Source organism: Volvox carteri (assembly GCF_000143455.1).
Source record: "Volvox carteri f. nagariensis unplaced genomic scaffold VOLCAscaffold_77, whole genome shotgun sequence".
Taxonomy (NCBI): Eukaryota; Viridiplantae; Chlorophyta; class Chlorophyceae; order Chlamydomonadales; family Volvocaceae; genus Volvox; species Volvox carteri.
Window position 1 is genome coordinate 123,594 of NW_003307620.1, and position 25,102 is coordinate 148,695.

General features: G+C 57.3%; 2 protein-coding genes across 2 annotated transcripts; both read left to right on the forward strand.

The window, feature by feature from the left end:
* Positions 1-1,859: 1,859 nt before the first annotated feature.
* VOLCADRAFT_98772 (uncharacterized protein) lies at positions 1,860-9,435 on the forward strand (the record flags this gene model as incomplete). Its single annotated transcript, XM_002957625.1, has 10 exons — positions 1,860-1,895; positions 2,299-2,430; positions 2,594-3,355; positions 3,658-4,056; positions 4,518-4,655; positions 5,391-6,020; positions 6,309-8,003; positions 8,348-8,467; positions 8,876-9,084; positions 9,198-9,435. The coding sequence occupies 10 exons, from the start codon at positions 1,860-1,862 to the stop codon at positions 9,433-9,435; spliced, it is 4,359 nt and encodes a 1,452-aa protein (XP_002957671.1).
* Positions 9,436-12,777: 3,342 nt separating this feature from the next.
* VOLCADRAFT_98773 (uncharacterized protein) lies at positions 12,778-21,120 on the forward strand (the record flags this gene model as incomplete). Its single annotated transcript, XM_002957626.1, has 9 exons — positions 12,778-12,792; positions 13,042-13,809; positions 14,370-14,555; positions 15,204-16,562; positions 16,770-16,883; positions 17,379-18,917; positions 19,273-19,433; positions 19,930-20,047; positions 20,563-21,120. The coding sequence occupies 9 exons, from the start codon at positions 12,778-12,780 to the stop codon at positions 21,118-21,120; spliced, it is 4,818 nt and encodes a 1,605-aa protein (XP_002957672.1).
* Between the last annotated feature and the right edge of the window lie 3,982 nt (positions 21,121-25,102).

The window sequence follows — 25,102 nt, forward strand, 5'->3', positions numbered from 1 at the left end:
TAGGGCTGCACTCGACAGACCAACATTCGTTCCCTTGGACGTTCCGATGCAGCACTTCGCTACCTATGGGACGGATCCTCCAGCGCGGCTGGGACTGTCCCATACACCGGATCATGGTTCGCTGACGCTGCCGTACGAGAACGTGCGCACGCAGGAAATGATGTGGATCAGGTCGTCAGTTGCGATGAGCCTACTTGTAATTTATTGCTTAAGTTAAAAGCGCATGGGGGGTGAATGTAGTATTCTGGGCACATGGGATCTGCGTTCACCGTTCGGTACTTTTCTGCAGTCTTGATATGACACCGACACGGCCTCACCGGTGGGTGGTTATCTCTTCGGTCTGCAGTGTAAGGGCCGTTGGCAGCCAAGTCCCCGCGCTCCCCTTTGTCGCTCTCTCACAGCTCGTTTGTTCCGTTCAGCTTCGGCAGAGCCACGAGGTTACAGGTTAAGGGGGACAGGAGCACAGAATAGCTGGGTAGATATGGCAAAGAGGAGTCGCGAAGTCTGGTTCTGTGCGACAGCTGTACAACCGTGATTGAGTGGCGAGCATCTTGCGTTTCGGCTCTTTCTTTTCAGGCAGCGTCCCAGTTGGCCGGTCGCGAGCAGAGGTCGGCAAATAAGGCGGGTACTGCGGGTCTGTACCACATTACCCGCAGCCGAAATTCGGCTTAAGGCCCCGGCTGCGGGTCCCTAATGGCCAAAAATGGACCCCAAAACGTGGCTTGCAGCCCGTATATTGCGGCCCGTAGGACCGCGTGCTGGACTTAAACTCTGTGTTTGATGGAAAATTTTCAGGTTTACCCTCCCGCAGCCATAGAAACCGATTTGCCGACCTCTGGTCGCGAGTGTGCGGCCGAGTTTGCTGCTAGGTGTAACCGTAGCAGTAGCAGTTGCAGATTAGGTGGTAGTAGCAGCACTGCAGGCGGTTGGGAGTAAGAGCATTGCTGTTGTCTCTCTCCCGAACCGGCATATGGAATAAAGCGAGGTATCAAATCTTCGGGGTTGGGGTAGGGATGTAGGATGCAAGGTAGGGACGCATGGTTTTACGGTTTTGAATTTAGTTTCCTGGTTGATAAAAGTCAGTTTTTATCGAATGGGGAATATCACTGAATGGCCCAGGTAGGCCAGGTCATTATGTTTCAGCTCAATGTTGCGGCAAAAGGAGATGTTGAGGAATGCGTACGTTAATGCTGTGACTAACGAGGTGATCAAGATAGTTGTCTCTGTTTGGTTCCGTGTTGAAGGAGTGGGACACAATACGTATTCGGATAGTATTCTTCTAATACTGTCCTAAAATTTTAATTAATGGCTGCGCACTTACGGTTAAGGTTGCAGCACACTTACGTCCGGCAGACGGGTTAAATCGTCAATGGCTTCGAGACGCGAACAGTCTTTAAATTGCCTAGATTGAAGCAAACGTACATTATAGCCAGGTAGCTCGCGTGTCTAAGCCATAATCCGCAACTTTTAATCCAAGTGGAAACACCCCCTAAGCAAATCTGTTGGACTGGCCAGCTACGTGGCTCCCTGCGCGCAATTTGATTCTCTAACCATTTCGCTTGTATGAAATACTTAAAGCTCTAACCCCCTGTATTGGGAAACGGTGCCATGGAAAAGGTAAAGCTGAACATTACCCGAACCCTGAGCGCAGCTCCGAGACCATTTAATGCAAGTTGCATGCCCCTACCTTACGCGAGGAGAAGGCTCCTCAGGGTACAGCTCAGCAACATAAGAATCTTTCATATGTCCTTCGCTTTTGAAAATCCGCAGAACCTGTAGAGAATCAAGACTAGCCATCCCTGCGTTGTACAGGCCACGTTTAAAGGCCTGTACCATGGTCCCGTTGAATCTGCACGCTTATGGGTAGTACCGAGAAATTCACAGCACAAGCAGTGGTGAGCCTACGCGACCATGAGCAAAAGGTCCGACGCGTTAAAAGCTCAACAACAACGGCAATTGCAGCAGCTATGGGTACAAAGCTTGCTGTCTCAGGTGGAATCGCAGCGGGACGAGCATCATCCGCGGCACGGGCTAACGGGACGGACTGCGGATGGCGTCAACTCTGCAAACCACAGCCAGTTGCCGACCACGCCGACTCGCAAAGCTCATGTCCGGCCACCCTCCGAGCAGCGTGCCTTAATGCACATGCAGCGACACCACCCTACGGCTGTGTACTTGGCTACCTGCGGGCGTTGGGGTGCAGCGCGGCGTAAGCGGAAGCCCTTGCCTTGGGTCTTCGTGCAAAATGCGCAAATCTCTCCGCCCGAACCAGGCAGCTCTTCCGTCGTTCCCGTGGAGGACTCAAAATTCAAGGGGGGGTCGGCCTCGCAAAGCGGTGCACGCGATTTGGAGGCAGACATCCTGGAATGCAGGTCGCCATCGTTTCGCTCCCTGGATTCAGACGATGCTGATGGGGAACCGCACAGCAAGGTAAGCGGCGACAGCGCGCAAGAGGAGGAAAGCAAAGATGCGTGAACTTGTTTTCGTGTTCGTCCACATGTGTTCCATCCACAGCATGTCAACCAGGATTTCCGAGAGTCTTCCCCGTTATGCCAACCCGGCTGTTGTCGCTGATCCAGATCTTTTTCTGCAGGAGGCCGCAAATGACGTGGCTCCGGGAGAGGGGCCACCGGAGAGGTGGTTTCTGGAAGGGACAGCGGAGAAGGGGCGGCAGCTGCTGCAAGGCCCGCCGCCGGAGCAGCAGGAGCCACCGCAGCGCAAGCGGCAATGGACGCCGCCGCAGTTGGGAGTGTTGGGGCCCCAGGAGCCGCCCTCACCGCCAACCTCGGCGCCAGCAGGGATTCCAGAAACATGGCAGCAGCGGCGGCAGCTGCCCCCTACCCTACAGCCGAGCTCATGGCAGCAGCAGCAGCCGGAGCAATCTAAATGGTATCCCTTTGGCAACCTGTTGGAGCCCTCCCTGGAGTGGGGGGCAGTGGACCGGGAAGGCACCGTCACGGAGTCCGCAGCTGCGGCTGCTGCAGTGGTTTCGGAGGGAAGCGGGGGCGGCAAGGCGGTGGTGCGGGAAGCCCACCTGACTGCGATGAAGGCGAGCCGGCCGGAGGAGGACCTAGGGGAGGACCTCCCACCGCATCTCGCCGCAGCGCTAGCGGCGGTAGCAGTGACGGCGATGGAGAGTCCTCCGGTTTCGTCTGACTCGGGTAGCTCGGCATCTTTGGATCCCGTGCACACGGGTTTGTGGTATTGCTACATTGCCTTTAAGGCCAAAGAGATTCGTGAGGTGCATAAACAGTGCGTGAAGGATGGCTGGAAGGTAATCCGGCAGTGTTGGGTTGCAGATCGACTAACAAATCCGTACATGTACGGCACGTTTTCGCGACCGCGAAGCGTACAGGTAAGGCAGGCAGTGTACTTTAGGAGTGAGAGTGAGGGCGGGAGGCAGGTGCTGGACGGTTGCATGGGGCCTTTGTTCGGATCCGAAGCACCGTGAGGAAAATACATCTTGCGCAATGCAATGTTTCGGCTCTCCGTATAGGATTTGTATGTTTACGCAGCAGCGCTTGGCGTAGGAAAGGGCGAGGCATGTAAAATTGACTATGGGTGCATGCCTGCCTTATCCTTTTGCCCTCCCTCCTGCCTTCCCTCCGCGCGGTGGGAATTGTCCGGGGGGTTCTGCCGCTGCACCTGCGCCGCTAGGCAGTAGACGGCAGGCGGAGCGAAGAGCTGCGAGCCAGTGCTCTAAATGAGGCGCGTCAGGTGGACCAACGACTGCAGCAGCTGCTGCACAGCCAGCCGGTATTACAGCAGCTGCTACAGCAACATCATCAACAACAACAACCCCACCATCAACAACAACAACAACAACAAGTCGACCAGCTGGTTCGTTCCAGCTGTCCTCAGTTGGCGGAGGAGGAGCGGACGGAGGCGACGCGCCGTGCCCTCCAGCTCCTAAGTCCCGGCCTCCTGCAGCGGGATCCAGAGTGGGAAAACATGGCAAGGCTTGCAGATTCCGAGACGCAAACGCATTTCTATGAGCGGTTCAGGTCGTTCCTACGTAACTCCGGCTTGGATAAGCTTCCTTGCCGTTTTGGAAAGGTGAGGCAGTCAATGGTGCGCGCATCCGTCCATCAAGCCACCCACATCCATCTACCCACGCAACCCGGCGGCTCCAGCCGTACTAGCTGCAGAGCCTAGACAGCGTGGAGAACGGGATTTACACATGCATTTAGAATTGCACGACACATCCTCACGGCCGGTTTCCTTGCGATAAAAGGCTAGGCACTGCCAGAGTGCTAGACCGCCGTACGTTCCCCATCGTCCCAGAAGGGACCTCGTTTTGCTTCGCTGCCTCCTTCCTTGTTTAAGTTTTTCAGCTTGGCTAGACTGGAGCCTCGCAAATGACCCAATGTATGGACCAAATATCGCGCGTGTCGTTGTAGCGCCTGAGGGATTTTGAAGTATGAAAATATCAATAAAAACACCGTATGGACCGCGCCCTCAGCGCTACCGTCCCTCACACCCGCATCTCCTCACTCCTACCACGGCTGTGCTACCAGGTTTTTAAGGCGGCAGCTGTGGGGCTACTGCTCCTGGAAGCTTCCTCCCATGCGGGGCCCAGCTGCGACCCACGGGTCTACGAGTGCGCCGCATTGGGCCTGGTGCACATGGAGGCGTCACGGCGCGTAGCTGGACAGGTGCGCGGTAGTAGGGAGGTTAGGTGTGCGGTACGGGGGTAAGTTTGCGGTACGGGGGTTTAGTGTGCGGTGTCGGGGATTAAGTTTGCGGTACGGGGCTAAGTTTGTGGCAAGGAGTTACGCACCGTGCAAAATGAGGGGAAAAGGGTCCGGGGGTTCCAAAGGTGCGCGGCCAGTGGAGGAGGGAAAATGTTAGGTAAGGGGTGTGGTCAAGGTGAAGGTGCGGTGTGCCGCTTATGCCCCATTCGCGAACAACTGACTGAACCTCACTCTGCTCGGGCTTCACACGAACGTGAAGGGCCTGGGCCGCAGTGGTAGTGGCCACCGGCTCCACTTTCCAAGCATCATTGCCAGACCTGCCGATGCTGCTTCCTCTCCATATCTCCGCCTAGGAGAGAGCTCTTCCGCGTTCTCCACCGATGCCGGGGCGGGAACATGTGCGCGGCGTGCAGAGCACCCGAGAGAGGCTTTGAAGCCATGAGACACTCATTCGTGGTGCAGCCGCCCACCATTCATGCTGTGCATTTATGCTTCGTCCCACGCAGCACTGGCCCCGCTTCGCCGCAACACGTGCTGTTACACAACACCCGTACAATGCCTGCCTAGCCTAGCGTTTGTTTCTTTCTCTGTCCCATGTGTCCCAAATCGAATTTCCACAACCTTCTGTCCGCGTGCGGCCCCCTCATCCATCTGGCTGGTGCGCACGGCCGGGGTTCATCCTGCATGTCCGTACAGCCCGAGTACGACCGCTGGCACTGGAGCATCTCGCCTCGACGGCTGTACCACATAATCCTTTACGACACCTTCCTCGTCTCTAACCCCGAGGCACTGCTACTGCTTGGCGTCAGCGACGGCGGTGCCAATCGCAACACCAAGGCCCGACTGGCCTCGTTCTGCAAGCGTTTGGAGCGCTTTTCCCCGGAGTACTTTACCCACTTGGTAGATATGCTGGGGGACCGCCGTGGCTGCGACTGGCTGATGGTGCAGCTGTGCTGCAGCGAGATGATGCGGGACTGGGTCTTGTTGGCGCCATCGCTCCAGAGGCAGCTGCATGACCTCCGGTTGCTGCTGCTAGAGGCCACTGGCTGCCTTAGAAAGCCCGCGCCGTCTCCGGTGCCGCTGCCGCCATCGCAACCGCTACCGCCACCACCGCCGCAGCAACCGCCGCCGCAGGAGCAGCAGCAACAGGTGGAGGAGGGGGAGGAGGGGAGCTGGCTCCAGGCCCCGGTCCATGAGCAGGACCAAGCGCTACCGCTGCTGCTACTCAGTCCATCAGGTCATCAAGGGTCGCCAGAGCTGAAGCAGCAGCAGCAGCAACAGCCGCTGGAAGGCCCGGAGGGGCCCCAGCTGCTGATGGCAGACCAGGTGCAGCCAGATCGCCAGCCGCCCGAACAGCCACTGCAGGAGGAAGAGAAACCGCTCCAAGGGAAGAACCACCACCACCACCATCACCACCACCAACAACAGGACCCGGTGCAGGAGCACCTCCAGCAGCATTCACAGTCAGAACACTTAGCACAAGCATTACAGTCAGCACAAGCGGTACATGTAGTACAGTATACAGCAATACACCAAACAAAACAAAAAGCACAGTCTGAAGGGATGGCAGAGGGCGTCACATTGCAGAAGCCGCTGCATTCGCCACCGCCGCAGGTTCTACAGCCCCAGCCGCAGGTCCCAGCAGAACCACAGCAGCCGGTAGCGCGGTCCGAGCCAAAGTCACAGCCAGAACTAGTGCCGCAACCACCGGCGCGGCCACAGCTGCAGCAGCAACAGCCGCAAACACACGTGCACCAGCAGCATGAGCTACGGGAGTTGCAACTCCCAGATCGAGGCCCACGACCAAAGGCGGAGCCACTTCAGTTAGGAAACCACTCCCCATCGGTGTCAGCGGCCCCGCAGGAGTGTTCGCCGCCAGGACCCATGGGTCCACGGCCGCACCTCACTCAACCACCACTGGAACCGCAACCGCTACCAGAACATCCTTCAGATTTCAACGTCGTAGAGTCAGTACAGCCGCCATTGCCATTGCCTCATTTGCAGCCAGGGGCCCAACAGCAAGCTTCGCGTTCGCAAGTGCTGCAGTATCAGTCACAAGAGCACCAGGCGCCGCAGGTACCTGCGTCGCAGCAGGATCTAGACCATCAGGAGAAAAGGTCTCCGCGGCAGCCGCCCATGCTCGCGGTGACCGCTCCGCAGCCGACACTGCAGCTGGCAGCACTGTCGCTGCAGCCACGAACGCCACAAGGCGAGTCCCGCAAGGCGCCATCGCGGTCAGACCCGCAACCACGACTTCCTGCTCCGCAGCTGGAGCCGCAGCCGCGTCAGGAACCTCAGGCACTGGAAAAAACACAGCAACGACATGAGCCGCAGGTCCAGCGGCAACGACCACAAGGGCAGCAACAGCAACAGCTGCAGGCGCGTTCTGAACGGCAGCAGCTGCAGGAGGTCCCTGAACCAGCGCCAGCACTTCCACAGCAGCAACAAGGGCCTCGAGCCCTTCACAGTATCCATGAAGAGTCACAATTGCAGGATCGCGGGGCCGCGTCAGCACCGACGTCAGCTCTGCTAACCCCAGCCGACACCAGCGCTGTGGCCGCGGCCGAGAAGGGCATCGGGGACATGAAGAGCGAGGTCAAGGCCGCGACCGGAGACGAAAGCGGTGCCCAGGGGAATGAGGCAGAGGTTGACAAAGGGATTTCCTTCGCCCGGGAGCTATACACCTGCCTCTTGCGGAAGGCCCGTTTCCTGACACCCGATGCCGGCCCTGGCAAAGAGCGGTTATGTTCCGTCATGGCCGTACTGCGCCTAGCCGCCCAGTACGGCCTGCTAGATCACCAGCACGGGCCCGACCCGGCGGCGCGCTTGGTGGAGGTGCTGCGGGAGGTGGCGGCGCACGACGTGCGGCCGCGGGGCAGTCCCCAGTGGGCGGCGGTGAAGCAGGCGTGGCAGGCGGCGGCGCTCATGAGTGCTGATTTCTTATCAAGCCGTGCCCGACCTGTGCCGTACATGCAGCTACGAGGGCTCTTACGGGGCTTCGTGGATGATACGTTGCATCAGTCTCGGTGGGCTGACCTGGCAGAGGAGCTTCGGCCGGGGCTGCTGCAGGCACACTCGAGCTCCTGGGGCAGGTTATTGTTGTCACGGAGCAGACAGCCGCAGCAGCCGCAGGCAGCGAAACCGCCTACGCTGATGGGATGGTTGTGGCGCGGCGATTCCGCCACGGCAACAAGCAAAATGGCCGCGGGGGCGGCGGCAGCGACAGTAGTGGCAGCAGCGGCGACAGCGGCAGAGCGGGAGGAAGGGGCTGGCGGAGGGATGGAGTTGCAGTCAAAGGAGCGACACCTGGTGCGGCGTGGTGTTGTCGGATGGGGTCGGTGTCGCGCACGTGTGATGAGGGTGACAGGGTGCCGGGAAGGCGTGGATGGCTCTGTACTGGACGTCTTTCCTTCTGCTGCGGCAGGCAAGCGTGCCGGTAGTACCTGCAGCGGTATCTGCGGGTCGGATGCTCTTCCCCCCCCGCAAGCGTCCCCCCGTCCTAAGCCTTGCCTCAGAACCACACCCTGCTCCGCCCTTGGCTCGACCCACTTCTTTCGCCGCATATATAAATTGTATCCCGTATGCCCTCCGCCGCGGTTGGATTGCCGTCAACATCGTCATCGCGCCTTTGCCGCCGCCTATTTGGTCCGCAGCTGACTTCCTACGCGCTGTGGGGACTTGTGGTTCTTCGCGGCATTGAGGTGCCGTTGGAGTACCTGACCCTTGCGAGCTGCTTAGCGACTGGGGTCCTGAGAAAAGAAGTGATGCTCAAGGTGGGAACGGGGACTCCGACCCATTGGGCGAATTTTGCGATCCAACAGCGGCCATCTAAGCGCTGTGTGTGGGGGGAGAGGGGGGAAGCGCTTCTCTCTCTGGCTGTCCAGCCAGAACGGTGCCGGAGATTTCATCTCAGCCCACGACAAGTAATATCCTCGCAGCCAGTCAAAGCTCCCCAAGTCCTCGCAGCTTGTCAAATTGAAGTAGGGGAGGGACCCATGGGTCAGGATGAGACACAAACCCATGCAACGCCCAATGAAACGCACCCGTACGAAGTCCACTCCACCGGCAACTGGCACAGTGTTTGCGGCACAGATGGGGGACCAGGCACCCAAATCTCAAATCCCAATCTGTTTCACAACTCTGACATTCCATCCCCACCTCACCCCACGGCGGCCCTACAGACCGGGCTCGAGCTTGACGAGGCGGAATGCGTCGCAGCCAATCTGTTCCGGGGCCTCGCCTTCCTGCCGCCGGTGCCGTACCTGCCTCGAGACGAGCCCTGGGCACGTGCCACACTGCAGCCGGTCCCGCCGCCGCTGCCGTCAAACCTGCCGCTTCATCACCCTGTACGGCAGAAGCGGATGCTGGAGGAGTTAGAGTACGGCACTAGGTGAGTGGGTTTGCGTTGGACGAGAAAAGTCTATTTGCTGGTACCTGCCCGCGCAACGCCTTAACCGCCCCTTGCCACCCATCCCAACCACCACCGCAACCACCACCGCGCAGGTTGTTTTTAGCGGAGCCCGAAATTTCTGCGCTGCTGGCGGAGCGAGTGATGCCGCCTCAATTGTCCCTGCCGCAAGTGCCCCCTCTGGAGTTACTGCTGGCGCTGCTGCTGGAGCAATGGGAGGACCGGGAACTGGTGGCGGAGCGGTGCATGTGCGAGAGCGACAGCGACGACGAGGTGGAGGTGTTGGAGATGGAAGTTGACGCGAAGGGAGGGACGGAAGTGGCGGGAGCTTGAGTGGAGGGGTAACAGCAGGGTGCCGCTGCCAGCGAGTGGCCACTTACCGGCACTCATGGATTATGATCGCGGTGAACGTCATGGGACTTCGGATTTCTCGGCCGTGAAACGCTGCCACTACATCTTCACCAATCACCCCGTTACTGGGCTCGGCTCCATATTCACACATGGTGGGAAGCTGTCTTCGTTGCCCCCCCAGTACAGCTGTCGGCCAAAGGTAATAAAAGGTAGTTTAAATCGCGGCAAAGGCCCGCACAGATGTTTGGAGGTTCGCCAGCCAAGAGCCTTGCGTGATGTTTGCAACCGCTGGGGCCACCCCGCACCGCACCGTGAGGGGCGATCGGCGGGAAGGGGCAGCACAGAGTGACGATCGCGACGGCAACGGCGGCGACGACAGTCGACACGACTATCCTCTGCTTGTTTTTGGCAAGTCGGCAGCAGTTTAGGGCAATGCAGTGAGCTGCGCCCCGCTTACCAGCCGATAACAGTGTGTTTGCCTCGGGATGTATGTCCTTTATTAATGCTGCTGTGCAAGGCCGTTTTTTGGGGTGTGGGTTGTGGAGCTCTGTACATCACGTGCAGAGCCTTGTGTCAACGTCTCGGCGTTGTGAAGGGGGACTTTGAACCGGATGTGTTTGGATGAGGGGACGTGAGGAGGACAAGGGAGTCTGTGTCTGTCTGCTTGTGGGGAGGGCTCAAGAGGGCATGAATGCAATCGTAATTGACTGAAAAAACCTCCATTGCGAAAAGGAGGACTAGCTGAGCGGCAGGTGTCCGGTGCCTGTCCCGGGTAGGGATTTAGGGGGACTCGAGGGTTGTTGACGGCGGCGCTTTGGCATGGCAAAGGGGTCGGCCGCTTCCCGAAGAGGTTGGAAAGGGGGTAGTGCCCTGCAGCCACTTCAAGCCCGCGTTTAGCTAGGCCTGCAGGGCAAGTTGAAGTCTAGTCTACCCGCCCAGGGAGGTAGGGATTAGGGTAGGGTAGGGATTGGACGCTGCCGGGGATGGCGCTGTAAAGGCTAAGAGCAAGGGCTGTGCTGCGTCCTATTTAAGGATTTTGCACAAGAAGATATCCCAGGCCAGGCTCCCGTGTGAACACATCACTCCCCTTTGGCGTGCGTGCTTATCGCTGCGTTGCAAGATGTGGGTGTCGCTGAAATGAATGGGCGCGGATTGACATGTGCACGGGGAAACGCGAGCACACCGGCATAATCTCAAGCATCCTCATCGGTGCGATGCATTTGCAAAAGCAGATTTGACATGTGAAGCTTTATGGACAATGGCTCCGCGAAAGTGGTCTCCGTGTGTTCAACTGCGCAGTGTAACTCATCCTAGATGGTTTTGACGTCATGGGCAGACATGGCAGAAGAAAGTGAGGACCAAATAGTTGAACATTTTTGCCGCATCCCAGTCATCGTTGCTAACAAATCAACATTCTACGGCACATCTAAGCTACGGAGTTGGCGGAATAGGCATCCCAGCCATGGCGATAACCGACAGCTCACAATCAGCGTGTGCCTTGAGAAATTGAGCGTAAATCGGGCAGCAGTCCTTGCTGGCGTAGGATAAGTACCCTCCTAACAAAAGATAAGTATTAACCATTTAAAACGTCTATTTGTCCGTCGAGGATACAAACAGGTACACGGACACAGAGCGACCCGCAAAGGTTACAAGCGGCAGTTGCAGATCGTTATGCAGTAATTCGCAAGACGCACAATCGGCAGGGCATTACGACTTGCCAGGGCCTTATTCCAGGCGATTGCCGGCAATGGTGCGGATGGGCTGGTGGGGATGTTAAGCAGGGGTAATAAAGTTGCATGAGGCCAGGCTAAAAGGGCAGGCGGAGGTCAAGAGCTCGAATGAGGGAGGATGCTATGTGGGGTGTGGGACCATAGCCGTGGAGGGGGAAACGGACATGGTCGTGGGATAAAACGGAAGGGAGACGGCGAGAGAGTACGTGGGCCGTAAAACCATGTGCTCAAGGCGGCGTGTCTGGCGACAGTTCTTCACCAAACAGTGGTATCGTAGTGCGTTACTGTAGTTTGACTGCTTGCGCCGCCGCTGCTGCTGAGCGTTGAAAGCGCTTTGCGGCCTCAGAGGGAGCGCAAGAGGCCCCATTTGGCCTAGACGCGAAGAGCCCTATTAAGATGGATTAGCCTGGGGTTGCGGGCTCAAGGGCACCGTGCTGTGCCGTGCGGTTGTATGGAGGGGACCTGAAAGGGGATCATGCGAGGAGACGTCGGGCCTGGCTTTTGGGCGCTTTTGTCTGCATACCTAGATCCCGAGCATGCCGGTCATCCTTTACTCGTCAACATGGCAGGGTAAACTGTGGTTGGCGTATCAGATATGCCTAATAGGCCCAGCATAGGTGTGTCCTATGGGACGTCAGACATCGGCAAACGCTTCGGGAGTTTCGGGTCGTACCGAAGCTCCTGAAAACAGAAATAGAGTTCCCGAAGCTGGCCGGCTTGCAGAAATAGGATCATACGCCGTATTCGAAATGTGTAAGGGCCGCCCGACGACCTAAGTCCGCGGTCAATGATGACAGAAATAGACCCGTTCCCGAAACCAGAAATACCCCGTTTGCCGATGTCTGTGGGACGTGCCATTTGTATAACCTGGGTTGGAAGCAGCCCATGCCAAGCAAGTGTTAGGTGGGTGTCCAGATAATTATCCGGTTAGCTTTTGCTAGCAGGATCCAGGCAAGAGTCAGCATGCTTGAGACAACCGAATTCGGATCGTGCATGGATTCCATGATGTGCATGGAATGCTCGAACGCATGTTACTCAACTAAGTTTAATAATTGTAGAAGTCTTTTTTAAGCTCCTTCATTAGAAGTTAGCGTGGGCATCTTAGTATTGCAATTTGAGCTGCAGGCTGGGTATACCCGTCCCGAGAGCGTTGGGGATAAAGATTATTGGTCATCAACTCGAATGACTGTTTTCGTGTTTATGATGAATGCTCACTTTTCTAGGGGTGCTATGTACGTCGTCCTTGACAGCAAAACATAAATGAGCAGAATTTGGCGGGCGCTTGAGGATCAACACGAGCAAACCCGTCGTCGCATAGTTATTAGCGCTCTTCTCGCCACGCAACAGGACTTGTCAGAACGGGCAGATCGATCGGCATTTGACACGGACCTTGGTCGCGGATCCTCCACCCAAGCGAACGGCTCAAAGTCTCAAGCTGCCCTACGCGTCGTTGAGAACTACAGGCGCCGATATCAGACAGCGGTGTATTTGACTGGTCGTCGGGGCCGGGTACCTGTTCACCGTTTGCAAAAACACCTCCCATGCGGCATTGCTTCGTCGCGAGACCGCGTCAAGAGCAACGACGACTCAAAAAATGACACCGAGGTCAGTAAGTACAACCGTCAGTTCAATAACGCACACGCTTGAATTTTCATACACGTACATCGTGCGGGGGAGTCACACACGTACAGCCCCAAGCTCTCTACATTGTAAAGTCCTGATACACCCGGAAGTATAATGTGCATTGTGCGGGGAAAGGAAAAACCGCATCTATCGAGGTCATACTCCCTTATTATAACATGACCCAGGACAATTTTCCCCGATACACCTTCGTTGCGGACCCATCCAACCCCTCCAGGTTGCGGCGGTGCAGTCCTCGCGGGCCATGTCCGCCGCAGCCGCCGCCCTGACCTGTGTAGATGATTTCCCCTTTTTGGAGCCCTCCACGCCTTATTGTCCGTCGGCATCCGATTTGGGTGCCCCTTTCAAAGCATACGGATCGGCGTGTGCTTTTGACTATGCCGTGTCCGCCGCAAGGGAGCTAGGCCTACTCAATGAGGACATAGAAGCCAGGCTCAGCTGCAACAACCCCAGCAACAGCGTCCGCCTCGGCCTTCGTGCCCTGCACTATGCGACAAGGGATTTCCCAGCCGATCAGCCCACAAAAGAGCGCGAAATGGCATTCATGGTTTTCAACAGTCCCGATGCCATCGACTTTCTGCGACACCGTGCGCTGGCGGATAACGCAGCTGGCACCTGCGGCAGAAAGGTCTATGACCCATGGGTCAGTGGCATTGACGAAAAGTCAGCCGACGTCGAGTGCGGTGTCTCGCTATTTCGTCGCGGTATGGCGTTACGGGATGCCTACACCAAGGCCGCAGTGGCTGCATGGAGCCGACTCGATGAGAGCTTCCGGGAGCATCTCAAACTGCGGCGGTTTGTGTTTTGCGAGGCTTGCGGTCCGCCGCAACCTTCAAAGCTGATCGAGGCGTTGCGGTATTTGCGCCCGAGCCTGCTCACCAGAGACCCAGGGAAATGGGATGTTATGGTGGAGGGCGTGTCACGCGGCGACTCAGCGTGCGCCCTGGTACGTCCGTTAGTAAGTGAGCTTAAACAGGCACAGCGGGTGAGCGGCACAGCGCCTCGTCTGACCCCTGGACATTTTTTCACGGTTCGACATGCATACAGAAAGACTACCCGAGTCCTCACCTGCCGACCGTGCCGACACGCCTGGCCTTAGGCCTCGTAATCACAAAATAGAATCAGCCAGGCCGTCGATTTGTTCGCCAACGAGCAGTTCGTTTCTAGCTTCCGATGTTCGTGGTGCTTATTTGTGGATGACTTACCCCGCGTGTAAAGTGAAATGTGAGCTGCTTACCTTGTGTATGGAACGCGCCGCTTGGCTTGGCATGTTGCCCTATTGCTGTTGGGCCCTTCTCTCTCCTCGCCAGGCGTGTGCGTTTGCTTCGAATTCCCACGCGAGTCTTCCCGAAGTCATCTATTCGTTCTAGACATATTTTATAAAACCCACTTCTCCTGACTGTCTTTCCCACATCCCTTTACCTGCGTGGAAATCGTCGGTGGGTACCGCACCGTATCATACATCGTATTGAAATATTTTGGCGTGGTGTCCCCAACATTTTTGCGTGATGCCCCCAATCCGTGTTCCCAATCTTGTTCTCGCAGGTGTTGGAGCTGGCGGTCAAGGGAGTTCTGCTGTTGCACGACAGCGGGGTGCAGGACGAGCATCTGGAGCCGCTATCCTGTGCCGTACTGGCCCTCCTCGTGCTGATGCTCCACACGGAGCCCGAGCAGCTCTTGGAACATGGGGGCTCCATGGGGAGCAGCAGCTGGGGAAGAACAGCAGGCAAGGTTAGTTTCCACCTTTTAAGCTTGCATTTTGTTTTTGTGTATGTGTGTTACACTTGAGTTACCCTCAAACGGTGTAGTTACCCTCAAACGGTGTAACGGGCCCATACAGTCCTACACAGTCCAAACGTACATGCTTTTCGTCTTCCACGGCGTGAAGCGTGCAAGATATTCGCGCGATACCCCCGCATGAATGGGCTCTATTTGCCTCAAGTGGCCAGCAATACAAGTCGAAACGCCTGGCAACCGATTCGCATATCAACAGGACTAAACATATCGGCATGCAGCAACCAAGCCGCTTTCGCAAACCAGTGCTTCTATGCATCCATCTCAAATCCCAAAAGGTTGTTACCCGTCCTAGAGGAGAACATGGGGGACTGCAGCCGGCCTCTCCTGGTTACATGACGAGATAGTATAAATATTTCCGTCTTGTAAATTCCCCGTACGTTTGTGTGGGGCAACGGTGAAAAGAGAGCGGTGAAGAGAGGGGGAGAGGAGACGGAAGAGAAAGAGAGCCATACAGGGCTCTGCGCGAAAACCGAAATTGCTATAAAAGTGTGTGAGGGGATTGTGAGGAGATTTTTCCGTCTGGCTTTTACCCCCCTGAGTGGCCAATGTCGCCCTCCCTGGCATGTGTGCATCTCTAAACAGGTTCCTAATGAGCTTGAGTTGGCTGTTGCAGCACTTCATAATTCCGTACGTGATGCAGCCCTCGCCAATAAGCCGTACCGGCACATCTCCCCAGCCCAGTTGTACGACGTGGTCTGTACCACCCCCTTCACCGACCTCGGCGCCGATGCCAGGGACAGCAGGTCCGCGGACCCCCAGGGCGGCAGAGGCGACGATGACAGTTACCGTACTGAAGTACAGCCGTACTCTCAGCAGCACATAAGGGCGATGCTCTTCGCGTTGGCCCCGGATCGATTTGTGAAGTCGTTGGCGGATGCGGTGATGATAAGGGCTTTCGCCGCCGCGGGCCCGCAATGGAACCAATCCAGGGAGGTGGTCGAGGCGATGCATGACGCGCTGGCGGCGCGGGAACTTGTTGCCGTACGCCGTGATGGCAGCTATACCTACGGACTCGGCAGCATCAGCGGTATCAGCGGCGGCAACGACGAGGCAGAGGAACTTCAAAATTTTGGAAGCACCCTGGGCTTCGAGCGCCGCACTGCCGCAGCCGCTGGCATCGGCGGCAGCAGTTTCCCCTCCAGGAGCAGTGCTGCTGTGGCGGCGCAGGGCCCAGCGTTCAGGGTCCCGACGGCGGCGGCAGCAACGGATGGGAGCCTTCCCGTCCAACAAGATGCAAGAGGCATATACGACATGCTGTACTTGGCGAGCTTGTACGGTGCCAAGATGTCGGCGGAGGCGGTCGTCGCAGCTGAGGCTGGCAGGGGTGAAGCCGACCGACATCAGCGGCAACATCAAAGGGAGCCAAGCTCGGTCACTAATGCGTCCGGTGTGGCCATTGCCTCGGTGCTGCCGGTCGTGGCAAGAGCACTGTCACGGCTCCGACGGCTGGGGCTGCTGACGGACGAGGCGCCGGTGGGGGACGGCCCCGAAGCGGGCATAACGCTTCGTCGCCTACTGCGGTGTGGCGTGGAGGTAGCGGCGGCGGCTGCCCGTCAGTGCGAGGCGGCTGGCGGAGGCGGTGGGGTGCTGTTGGCGGAGGGGCCTCGGAGGCTCCACCGCCAGCGGCTGGTGGGGCTGGTGGATGAAGCATCGCTAAGTGCTGGAGCCTTGGTGCAGGATATCGAGCGAAGCTATGAGGGCAGGCGCGGGGAGGTGGGATGTCGGGTGGCGAGCATCGGCGGTGGCAAAGGGGGCGGCGGCAGCGGCAATCATGGTAGCAGTAATCTTCGGGCTTTGGTGGAGGGGCTTCGTCCGGGTTTGCTGGCGGCGCACCCGGCTACTTGGGGCGAGTTGCTGCGAAGGGCAGAGGTGGAGGGAGAGGCGGCGGAGGCGGACGCGGAGGATGAGGCATGGAGCCAGGACAAGATTGTTGAACCCTCGGTACGTATAGCAGCTAAAGTTATGGCGGCTTGGGTGTACGAGGCGCAGGAGCCACTCGGACATTGCTGTTACGCGGCTTTTGGACGCCCGTCCTATTCTTTTGGACGCCCGCCCTGCATAACTTGAGCTTCTCCCTTCTTAGTAGCGTACATAACTTGGCTGTCTCACCTCTTTATGATGCCGTGCGCATGCCGCCCTGCCCTGTAGGTTGTACATACGGGGATATTCGGGTTGATAGCCCTGGATGGACAGGAGCTGCCGCTTCAGTTGCTCGGCGTGTCGTACTGTGTGGTCGTGGGCGCGGTCTTCTATCACGACATGGTGAGCTCCTGGCGCGGACCATTACCCCGCGGGTGTGCAGCGTTTTATTGCGGTACAGTTACCACTGCTGTTGTACAACCACCTGACACCCGCGTCCTCGCCAGTTCCTGCCCGCAGAGCTCTGATCGTTAAAACATCCACATCTTACATACCTTGATGTTCCCTGCGCATCATCACATTCGGTTTCCCCCTGCTTCTTTCTTCCATACCTGGCGGATTGGCGGACCCTAAGTTGCCAGCTCTCATACGGCATCAGCCAGAGCGTGTGTTGAAAATGTGAGGCGTTATCGCGCTCGTTGTGCCCTATGTCGGGTGTGTTAGGATCTGATGCTGCTTCTCCTCCGTTCGGACCGACGGTGCGTTCCGTGCGGTTCCCATAAACGGTTGTTCTTGGGTTTCTGCACCTGTCTCTGCAACCCCCCTTTCTCCTCGCCTCATTCCAACTTCTTACCCCTGTGGCTTGTCTATCCCCCTGTGGCGCCGCCGCCGAAGCAGGAGCGTTGCGGCAGCGGCGGCCTGGAAGCAGCGGAGAGCCGCTTACCGGAGCATTGCCGCCAGGCAAACCTGCTCTTCCGCTGGATGCATTTCGTGCCCTCCGTACTGGACACCAAGCCGGAGCCAGGCTGGACCAGCGGCGACCTGCCCGTCGTGGCGGCGGCGACGACGACGACGCCTCCTTCGTACCTGTCCCACGTCCGCTCCAACGACGAATTACAAGTAGCCTTACAGAAGCGGCTGCTGTCATCCGTGGCGAGTTTTACCATACTGCCGTACAATATCATGGTCCTCATGGTGGCTTACATGACGGAGTGGGGCCTGGAGCACTGGCGGCGGCGGCAGCAGCCCATCTGGCGACCGGCGGGGGGAATGGCGGCTCTGTGGCCTCGGCGATTGACGGCGGCTGCGGCTGGATCTAAGGAGCGACTGACGGCGGCGGTGGAAGAAGAGGAACAGGAAAAGGGTCGATTCGAACTGTACGGGCCCTCCTTTGGAGTGGTGTGCTGGGGGATGGGAGAGCTGGCGGTGGGTGGGAGGGCGCGGCGATGGCGTGAAGGCAGCGCGTTGTCGCCATGGGGAAGTAGCGACGAGGAAATTGACTTCGCCGCTGGCGGTAGTGATGAGCGTCTTTTTGATGTCGCTGGCTTCGGCGACTTTGATGATGGGTTCGATGACCGGTTTGGGCGCTCGGGCGGCGGCGGCGGCGGCGGTAGCGACATCGAGCTGGAGTTCGTGGAGCTTCTGGATTCTCCGGCGGAGGGGGTGATAGCGGGCGCGCCCACGGTCCTTTGGAAGGATGCTAATGGGGAGGGGCTCGCGTGGGCGAGCGGGGCACGGCAACAGCAGCAGCGCTGCCTTGAAGAGCCTGCTGGCGCCGCCTCCAACGGCACTGGGGTCCGAAGCAATCTCATGTTCGTCGCCGAGGGGGGCGTCCAGGTCACGACAAGGTTGCTGTCCGGGAACGAGGTGATAGCGAGGGAGGTGGTGCCGTTGGGCGACAGACCTTATGCTGCCGGCGATGCCGGCAGCGGCACGAGCGCTGCCGCTGCCTCCGGGAGTGGCAACGGCATCTGGCGGTCCGGCAGCAGCAGCGGTCCCTTGGGGCGCCCTCGGGGCGGCGTCGAAAGCGATGGTGGCCGGAGGACGGGTTGGCTGGGGTCCGCGGCGGCGACGGCGGCTTCGTGGCCGGAACCCGCCTCCGCCACGGCTGCGATCGCGACTGTGTCACAGCCCGGGTTGCTTTTCACCGGTTGCAGCTTGGTTGAAGCGCTGCCGGCTGTATTCCTGTGCGACAGCATCGCCCACGGCCGCAGCAGCGGCGGCGATGTGGCGGTGGAGGGCGTGGAAGCTGCGGCGCTGCTATTTTTAGTATTGATCCATATGAAGGAGGTCTTGAAGGGCAAAGACTTCTTACTGCATTTCAGCGACGCAAGGGGACAAGGGACGTCGGGGCGTGGTAGTACCGCAGGTGGCGGCAGCAGCAGCAGGCCTGTGGTGGCTTCGGCGGCGTCAAGTGGGGGCCCCAAAGGGATGAAGGTGGGTGAGCTGGGGGCGGGCGCACGGGCGAACCATAGGGCCCCGGGTGCGAGGGAGGACTGGAAGGCATGCGCGTTGGCGTTGTATTACTACCAAAGCTGCAACTGCGACGACAATTGCTGCTGCTCCTCCATCTACCACTTACGCTGCCGCGTTTGATAATGGTGCCACTATTACCGTCGCTGGTGCTGTCGATATTGATCGTATGACAAGGATGCTTGCTGCTTTCGGCAACCACCAGCATGCGTTCCGCTCTGTGGCCTATCCATCCCACAACCGGTAAGCCGCCATCCTGGGTCCCATTTCCCGGGCTCCCCTCCTTGACCCGGGCCCCTCCCTTTGCGGCTCCCGGCAGGGCAGTACCGGGGCACAGGCCGCCGCCGCAACTTCCCTGCCTGCGGTGCTGAGTCTGTCTTGTTGTGTTCGTGAGGGTCACTGGTACCGTGACCTGAGAGATCTGGGACCCCATCAGGACGGCAGGGAGCCGCAGCATGTGACCATCTCCATGTACAGCAAGTGGGTGCAGGAAGGGAAGAGGGAGAGTGTGTTTGGGCGGCTTTGCATAACTGCCGAAGACGGGATAGTCGAGGATGGATATGGTACTGGGTTAGCGACTTGGTGTCGGTGAGGGTCGGTGGAATGGGTTCAGGCGGGGTTTAAACGCGTTCATGATTGCAACTTTGTGCTTGTATGTGTGTGCTGGGAGTTGGTCGGGATTTGGGTTTTGGTGGCCGTTGTGACATACTCCTGCCCTACATCGCAGCCCCCTCGCTGCAAGCGCCTCTGTGCCGTTTCCCTCCTCCTCTCGCCCGCTAACCCTGTCTAGGAACGGTGCTCTCACTCCGCCCGCCATCTAAGCTTAAGCAGGCGTGTCCGGCGTTGCATGCCTCCTCTTTTTCCCGCTTGGTCCCCCCAGTTCACTACATCACAATAACGTCCACCACATCACCAGCACACCCTACAGCAGCAGTAGCTGACGGCTGGTCCTTCCATACCCTTCTATCATGCGCAGGGTTGCACAGCAGCTCAAGGTGGTTCGTAAGGCACTTTTGGACGAGAAGGCGGGCGTATTCATGCTCCGAACGCAGGGTATGGAGGGCCTGAAGCGGGCGATACAACTCGCAATGCAGGTGTGCTTAAAGAACTGAACTGCGACAAGTACAGGTTAAAATGAGGGTGTGCGTGCGTATAACAGCTGAGCATTAAGCATGTGTGTTCGTGTGATTAACGTGGCTATCTTCGTGGTAAGCAAATAGAACCCACTGCTACTTCCCGCGAACGTGGGCAAAAGTATTTTGTCGGCAAAAGTATCTTAATTATAAAATAACTAGAGGGGCTTGCTGACTGGGCTAGGGAATCAGCAGAGGGGAATCAGCAAGAGTAGGGGCAAACGAGCGCATGGAGGCGACAACCAACCAACCAAACGACAGACCCCAGCTGCCAACGCCACAGTGGATGAAGAAGCCGACACGTTGACTGGGACGAGGGACGTCCAGGAGGCATTTCCGCCGTTCCCCCAGGCTCGTGCAGGTGCCTCTACTAGGTCAACCTTCGCTTTAACGTTGGTAATGGATTACCGCCGCGCACACCTCCCGCTATGCCACAAGGGGTTGCCGCCGTACTGATGCCGTACCTTGCGGTACAGGTATGCACGGATATGCGCGCGGCTCACCGGGACCTCATCCTGGAGCCCGTCAGCGTCTGGTTTCCGGAACGCGACCAAGAGGGGGGCGATGTCCCCAACAACAGCAGCAGCAGCCGCGGCGACGGCGGCAGCAACCGAGACCGGCGCGAAGAAGCCTTGGTCGCTCTCCGGGAGGGGATGGAAAGGTTTTTGGGTGGTATGCAATGCCTGATGACGTCACGGCGATACGGTTTCGACGATGAGGCAATTGGACGTGACGTCGAGGTCGCGGAGGCAGCCTTGGGCTGGTTGTGGGAGCAGCTGACCGGTGGGTCTGGACGCAATGGAGGCGGAGGCGGCAGTGGCGCTGCTAGCGCCATGGGCGCTTCTGGAAGTGGCAGTAATGGTGGGATTGGAGGCGCCACATCGGCGTGTAAGGATATGTGCTTCTGCCTGCTGCTGGCGGAGTGTGTGCGGGGTCGGCCTGGGGAGCTTATGTCCCACTGGCGGGGCCGGGATATGACGGGACTGGGGGCTAAGCGGCAGCTGGAGAAGACAATGATGATGCCGACGGTGTGAGAGGGCGGAGACGGGGAGGACGGAAAGCATATAAAAAAACATAGCATAACATAGCATATTACGCCACGGGAAAGCGTAGCAGTTAGAGGAAGGGCAACGACACACGGTCCGGGTATGGAAAGGTAGGAGGGATGGGGGAAAGGAAGGTGGAGGGGGGAGGAGGGTGTACACCTTGTGGGAAGGATTGATGAAGGCGGCGAGGTTGGGGGGAGGTGCAAGAGGAAGCACGCATGGCGGTGGTGGCCGAAGGCCTCACCCCGGATGAAGGAATAAGCGGCGGGAAGATATTGTCAACTCTTCTTGCGTGCCACGAACTGCAATCGTCCATTCTGGAGTTACACGCGTGTGGATGCAGGGCATGCGAGTGGAATAGCTATACAAATGTGATACGGAGAGCTCTTTACTCCTACCAGTACAACACCTTACAGGACAGAATGTCCAGTATTGGTAATAAGAGCCGCATCAGCGGATTGAGCGGGTTGTTTCTTAATGCGTCTTCTTCCTTAGAGGGGACGCCAATATCTGTTTGGGAAGGTCGGAGGGAAAACGGCCTCATCTGGCGCATACGCGGCTTCATGGTGGTGTGCAGGACGATTAAATTAGGACACGACACTGCTTTAGGATACCGATGCAGCAGAACATAGCTTCTCATTACAGACAAGGAAAGACGGCAATCTGTGTACAGGAGTAGTAGGGTGCATTGTTGGGCGAGTAGTTAGATAGATAGGCGGTTGGGAAGGCGGTCTCCACATTTGTTTGTCGTCTGTGTTATGTATGCGCGCACACGTGTGTGTGTGTGTGTGTGTGTGTAGGAATCTGGGTGCGGGCTTACCTCGTGTTTCTTCGTGTCGGTTGAACTCCCGAACCTCGTTGGATACACCTGTTTTTTTGGTATTATCTGTCAGGAATGTCGGGTGACGCGTCTTGAACCGGAATGGTTGAAGGGCTGTTGGGCTGTCTGATATCTCTTGAGGCTCGTGACGACTTGTCTAATGCAGAACACAGAACTTATGTCAGAACAGGACACAGGGTTGCGAAATGATGGAGTTCAAGACTAGCAGGTCGGTGTGTGTGTGTGTGCTCGATGTGCTCGACACTTGCATATGGTGGCGTCGCAAAGCGGAATAGAACAATGAACCAGAGCAGCGCATTTTGTGCGGAGCGGGGGAAGGGGTAAAACCGCGGGGTCGGGAAAGAAAGAGCCGTGTGTGTGCTGTTGGGGCGATACCTGGAGTAAGTTGAGGATTCATGATTAGCCGTCCAGGTACCGTACAGAACGACAGGCGGAAGTAGATACGTAGTTTCACGAATTACGAAGTCAAAGTGGTGTCAACGCAACTATATTCATTATAGGAGTTAACTCACACGGGAAATTCCTGGGGTAAGGAGGGAGGTGAAACGGACAAAATAAGTGAAGGCCTTAAAAGGGAACCAGCCTGCAAGCATCCCTCTCGGAGATAAAGAGGAAGATAAGTGGCTTACTGTGTATTCACGACCGGTGACAACAACTGGTCTGAAGATAGGTTAAATGGAGACGGGTGGAGAGAGGGACCATGGAAACATATGGGAAGGTAGAGGTTGTGGAAATGCGTTGCAGCTGTGTAAGAAGGCGGAGGCGGATGGCTCCCACTTGGTATGATGTGGGTCGATTTTGATTGCGATGTCCGCTTTCGTAATGTTGCCTCCCCTTGTAGGCTGCTGGGAGAGTCAGTATCGGGGAAACCTTTCCGGCAACCCGTGCTGCATCTTATGTGTTATGTAATAGCTGTACGGCACGCATATCATCTACAAATACGCGCTTACGCGCTCCACCAGCATCATGGGAGGCTTTTTCAGCGGCCAGCTACCCGGGTGTAACGACAGCCCAGCTTGGGTTGCAATATCATCTTAAAATTCTGTAAGACTTCATTTCTTGCGCATATTATGGTCGTCTGTATTCAGTTCGGTGAGCATCACCACTTGGGATGGCGCCCATCAGTGGACCAGTAGACCCCGTTGATATTCCTTTTGCTGAAACAGCTTAACTATCTTTTATCGGAACACAACGTGAAATGAAGTCAGCCGGAAAGGTTGAAATGGGAGAGAAGCTCTCAGGACCGTTGCGGAAACCCAATGGGGCCCGATCCCGACTGGAAGACTGGTGCCGTACAACCAGCTTTGGCGAGTCCCGTACGCCTCCGTACGCCGACCACTTATCCAAGTCGGAAAAATATTCAGATTGTCAGAACAGAGGAAGATCTCCAATAATATGAATTATTTTTGTCAGGATATGTTCCATCTCCGCAGTCCCTAACCCCATAGCAGGCGCGGCGTTGTGTGAAGGTCCCAAATGATGTGTGAAACAGGGGGGTATATCTTCACCCGTGGCAGCTACCCTGCGAAACCCTGCCTTCCCCGGTATTTCGGGGCACCCTCATCCAGTCACCCTAGTCAACTTCTCAGAGGATCGCTCAGATTCCGCACACACTACCAGCATCAAATGGAACCTGCCGCGTCGGCAGCGGCCCAACTCCATTCCTGGTCGGCTTGCAGGATAATTTTATCCCAGGTCATCACCGTCCATCAACTAGGGGCGCTATACCGTCCATCATCGGAAAGCCCTGAGAGGTCTCGATCCCGGGATCTCCCTGGGGCAATGGTCGCGCGTTACCAGTAGTGCCTATCCTATGATTTGCCAGTGCCATATCTATGTTCTGAAACACGTGCCTTCCGCTTTCCCCAAGGAAACGTTCAAACACTTGGTGCCTGTGGTTGATATCCGCCTGCTGTTGTTGTTACAGCGCGCTCCCAAGCTGCTTTGCTCGCGAGCAAAGATCGGGCGCAAAGAGGCTGAGCCGACGGGCACACCGCCTGGCGCTGCATGAAACACAGACTAGGAAAAAGGAGACCGACTGGTCCTTACTGGCACACACTCCTGCACACCTATTCAACAGGCTTGGCCTAAACTAAGACCAAACTAGGTACCAGCAGGGGTACTTTGCCGATATGGCTCCCCAAAGATGATACCAAAGATAACCCCGTGCCCAACAGTACCAGTACATAAATGTCCTCAGTGACAGGAAGCCCGGCCGAATACACATAAGATTGTTAGCCTTCCCCAGGGAAGGCTGAGACTGCAAAATCACTCGGGGATGGAATTACCGTTCACCATTGTGTAGGAGAAAATCCATGCAAAGTAAATTGTCGTCCACTACCCGTAAAATGGGATAGCGTGGTCCAACTGTGTCGTCGCAACCACCCGCATAGGTCGGCGGCCTGATGCGGTGAAAGAACGTAATCGCACGACAAAAGTAAACACATCGTTCTGTGGAAGGCGCGATCCATGATGTAGGCCTGGTTTGCGAGTTCCTGTCGGTGTACTGTTGCTTGCACCAACCGATGCCCCGTCTCCACTCCCGACTGCCGCCAGGACTACTACATCCCGTTGCATTTCCACCGGAGATCGCATTAGCCGAACTTTCTCTCGAGGTATTGGATGAGCGGATTATAGCAATTTGGTCAATGACCGCTTGAGCAACTGGACAAGTCCAAAAATGATGCAGTCTAGGTGACCGGGGTTCTTGACTGTAAGGTGTGACCACCCCCCCACATACATGCGTTTGGTGTAGCTGTGTGCACATGAGAGCTACCAAGTTACAAGTTACAAGTGCCGCACGAGTGCGGGGAGGTCCGTCAAAGCCGGGAGGCCATGGACTATATATATTGAAAGTTGATTACACCGTACGACCGACGGCGGTTTGGGTCCAGCCAACTTGACCCCTCCTCATCCAGTCACCCAACATCCGTAGAAACAGATCAGCCATCACCACCATCTCAGCATGCGAAACTTAATCCATCAACTAAACCTCATCTCAACACCTCAGTAGCGTTAGTAAACCTAGACCTCCCGTACAATGTCGGGGGTTAGACCAGGAATCGAACCCGGAACCTTCATATAACCATCTGTCTGGTCTGGGTTGACACTACTGCGATTCGCGGTTTA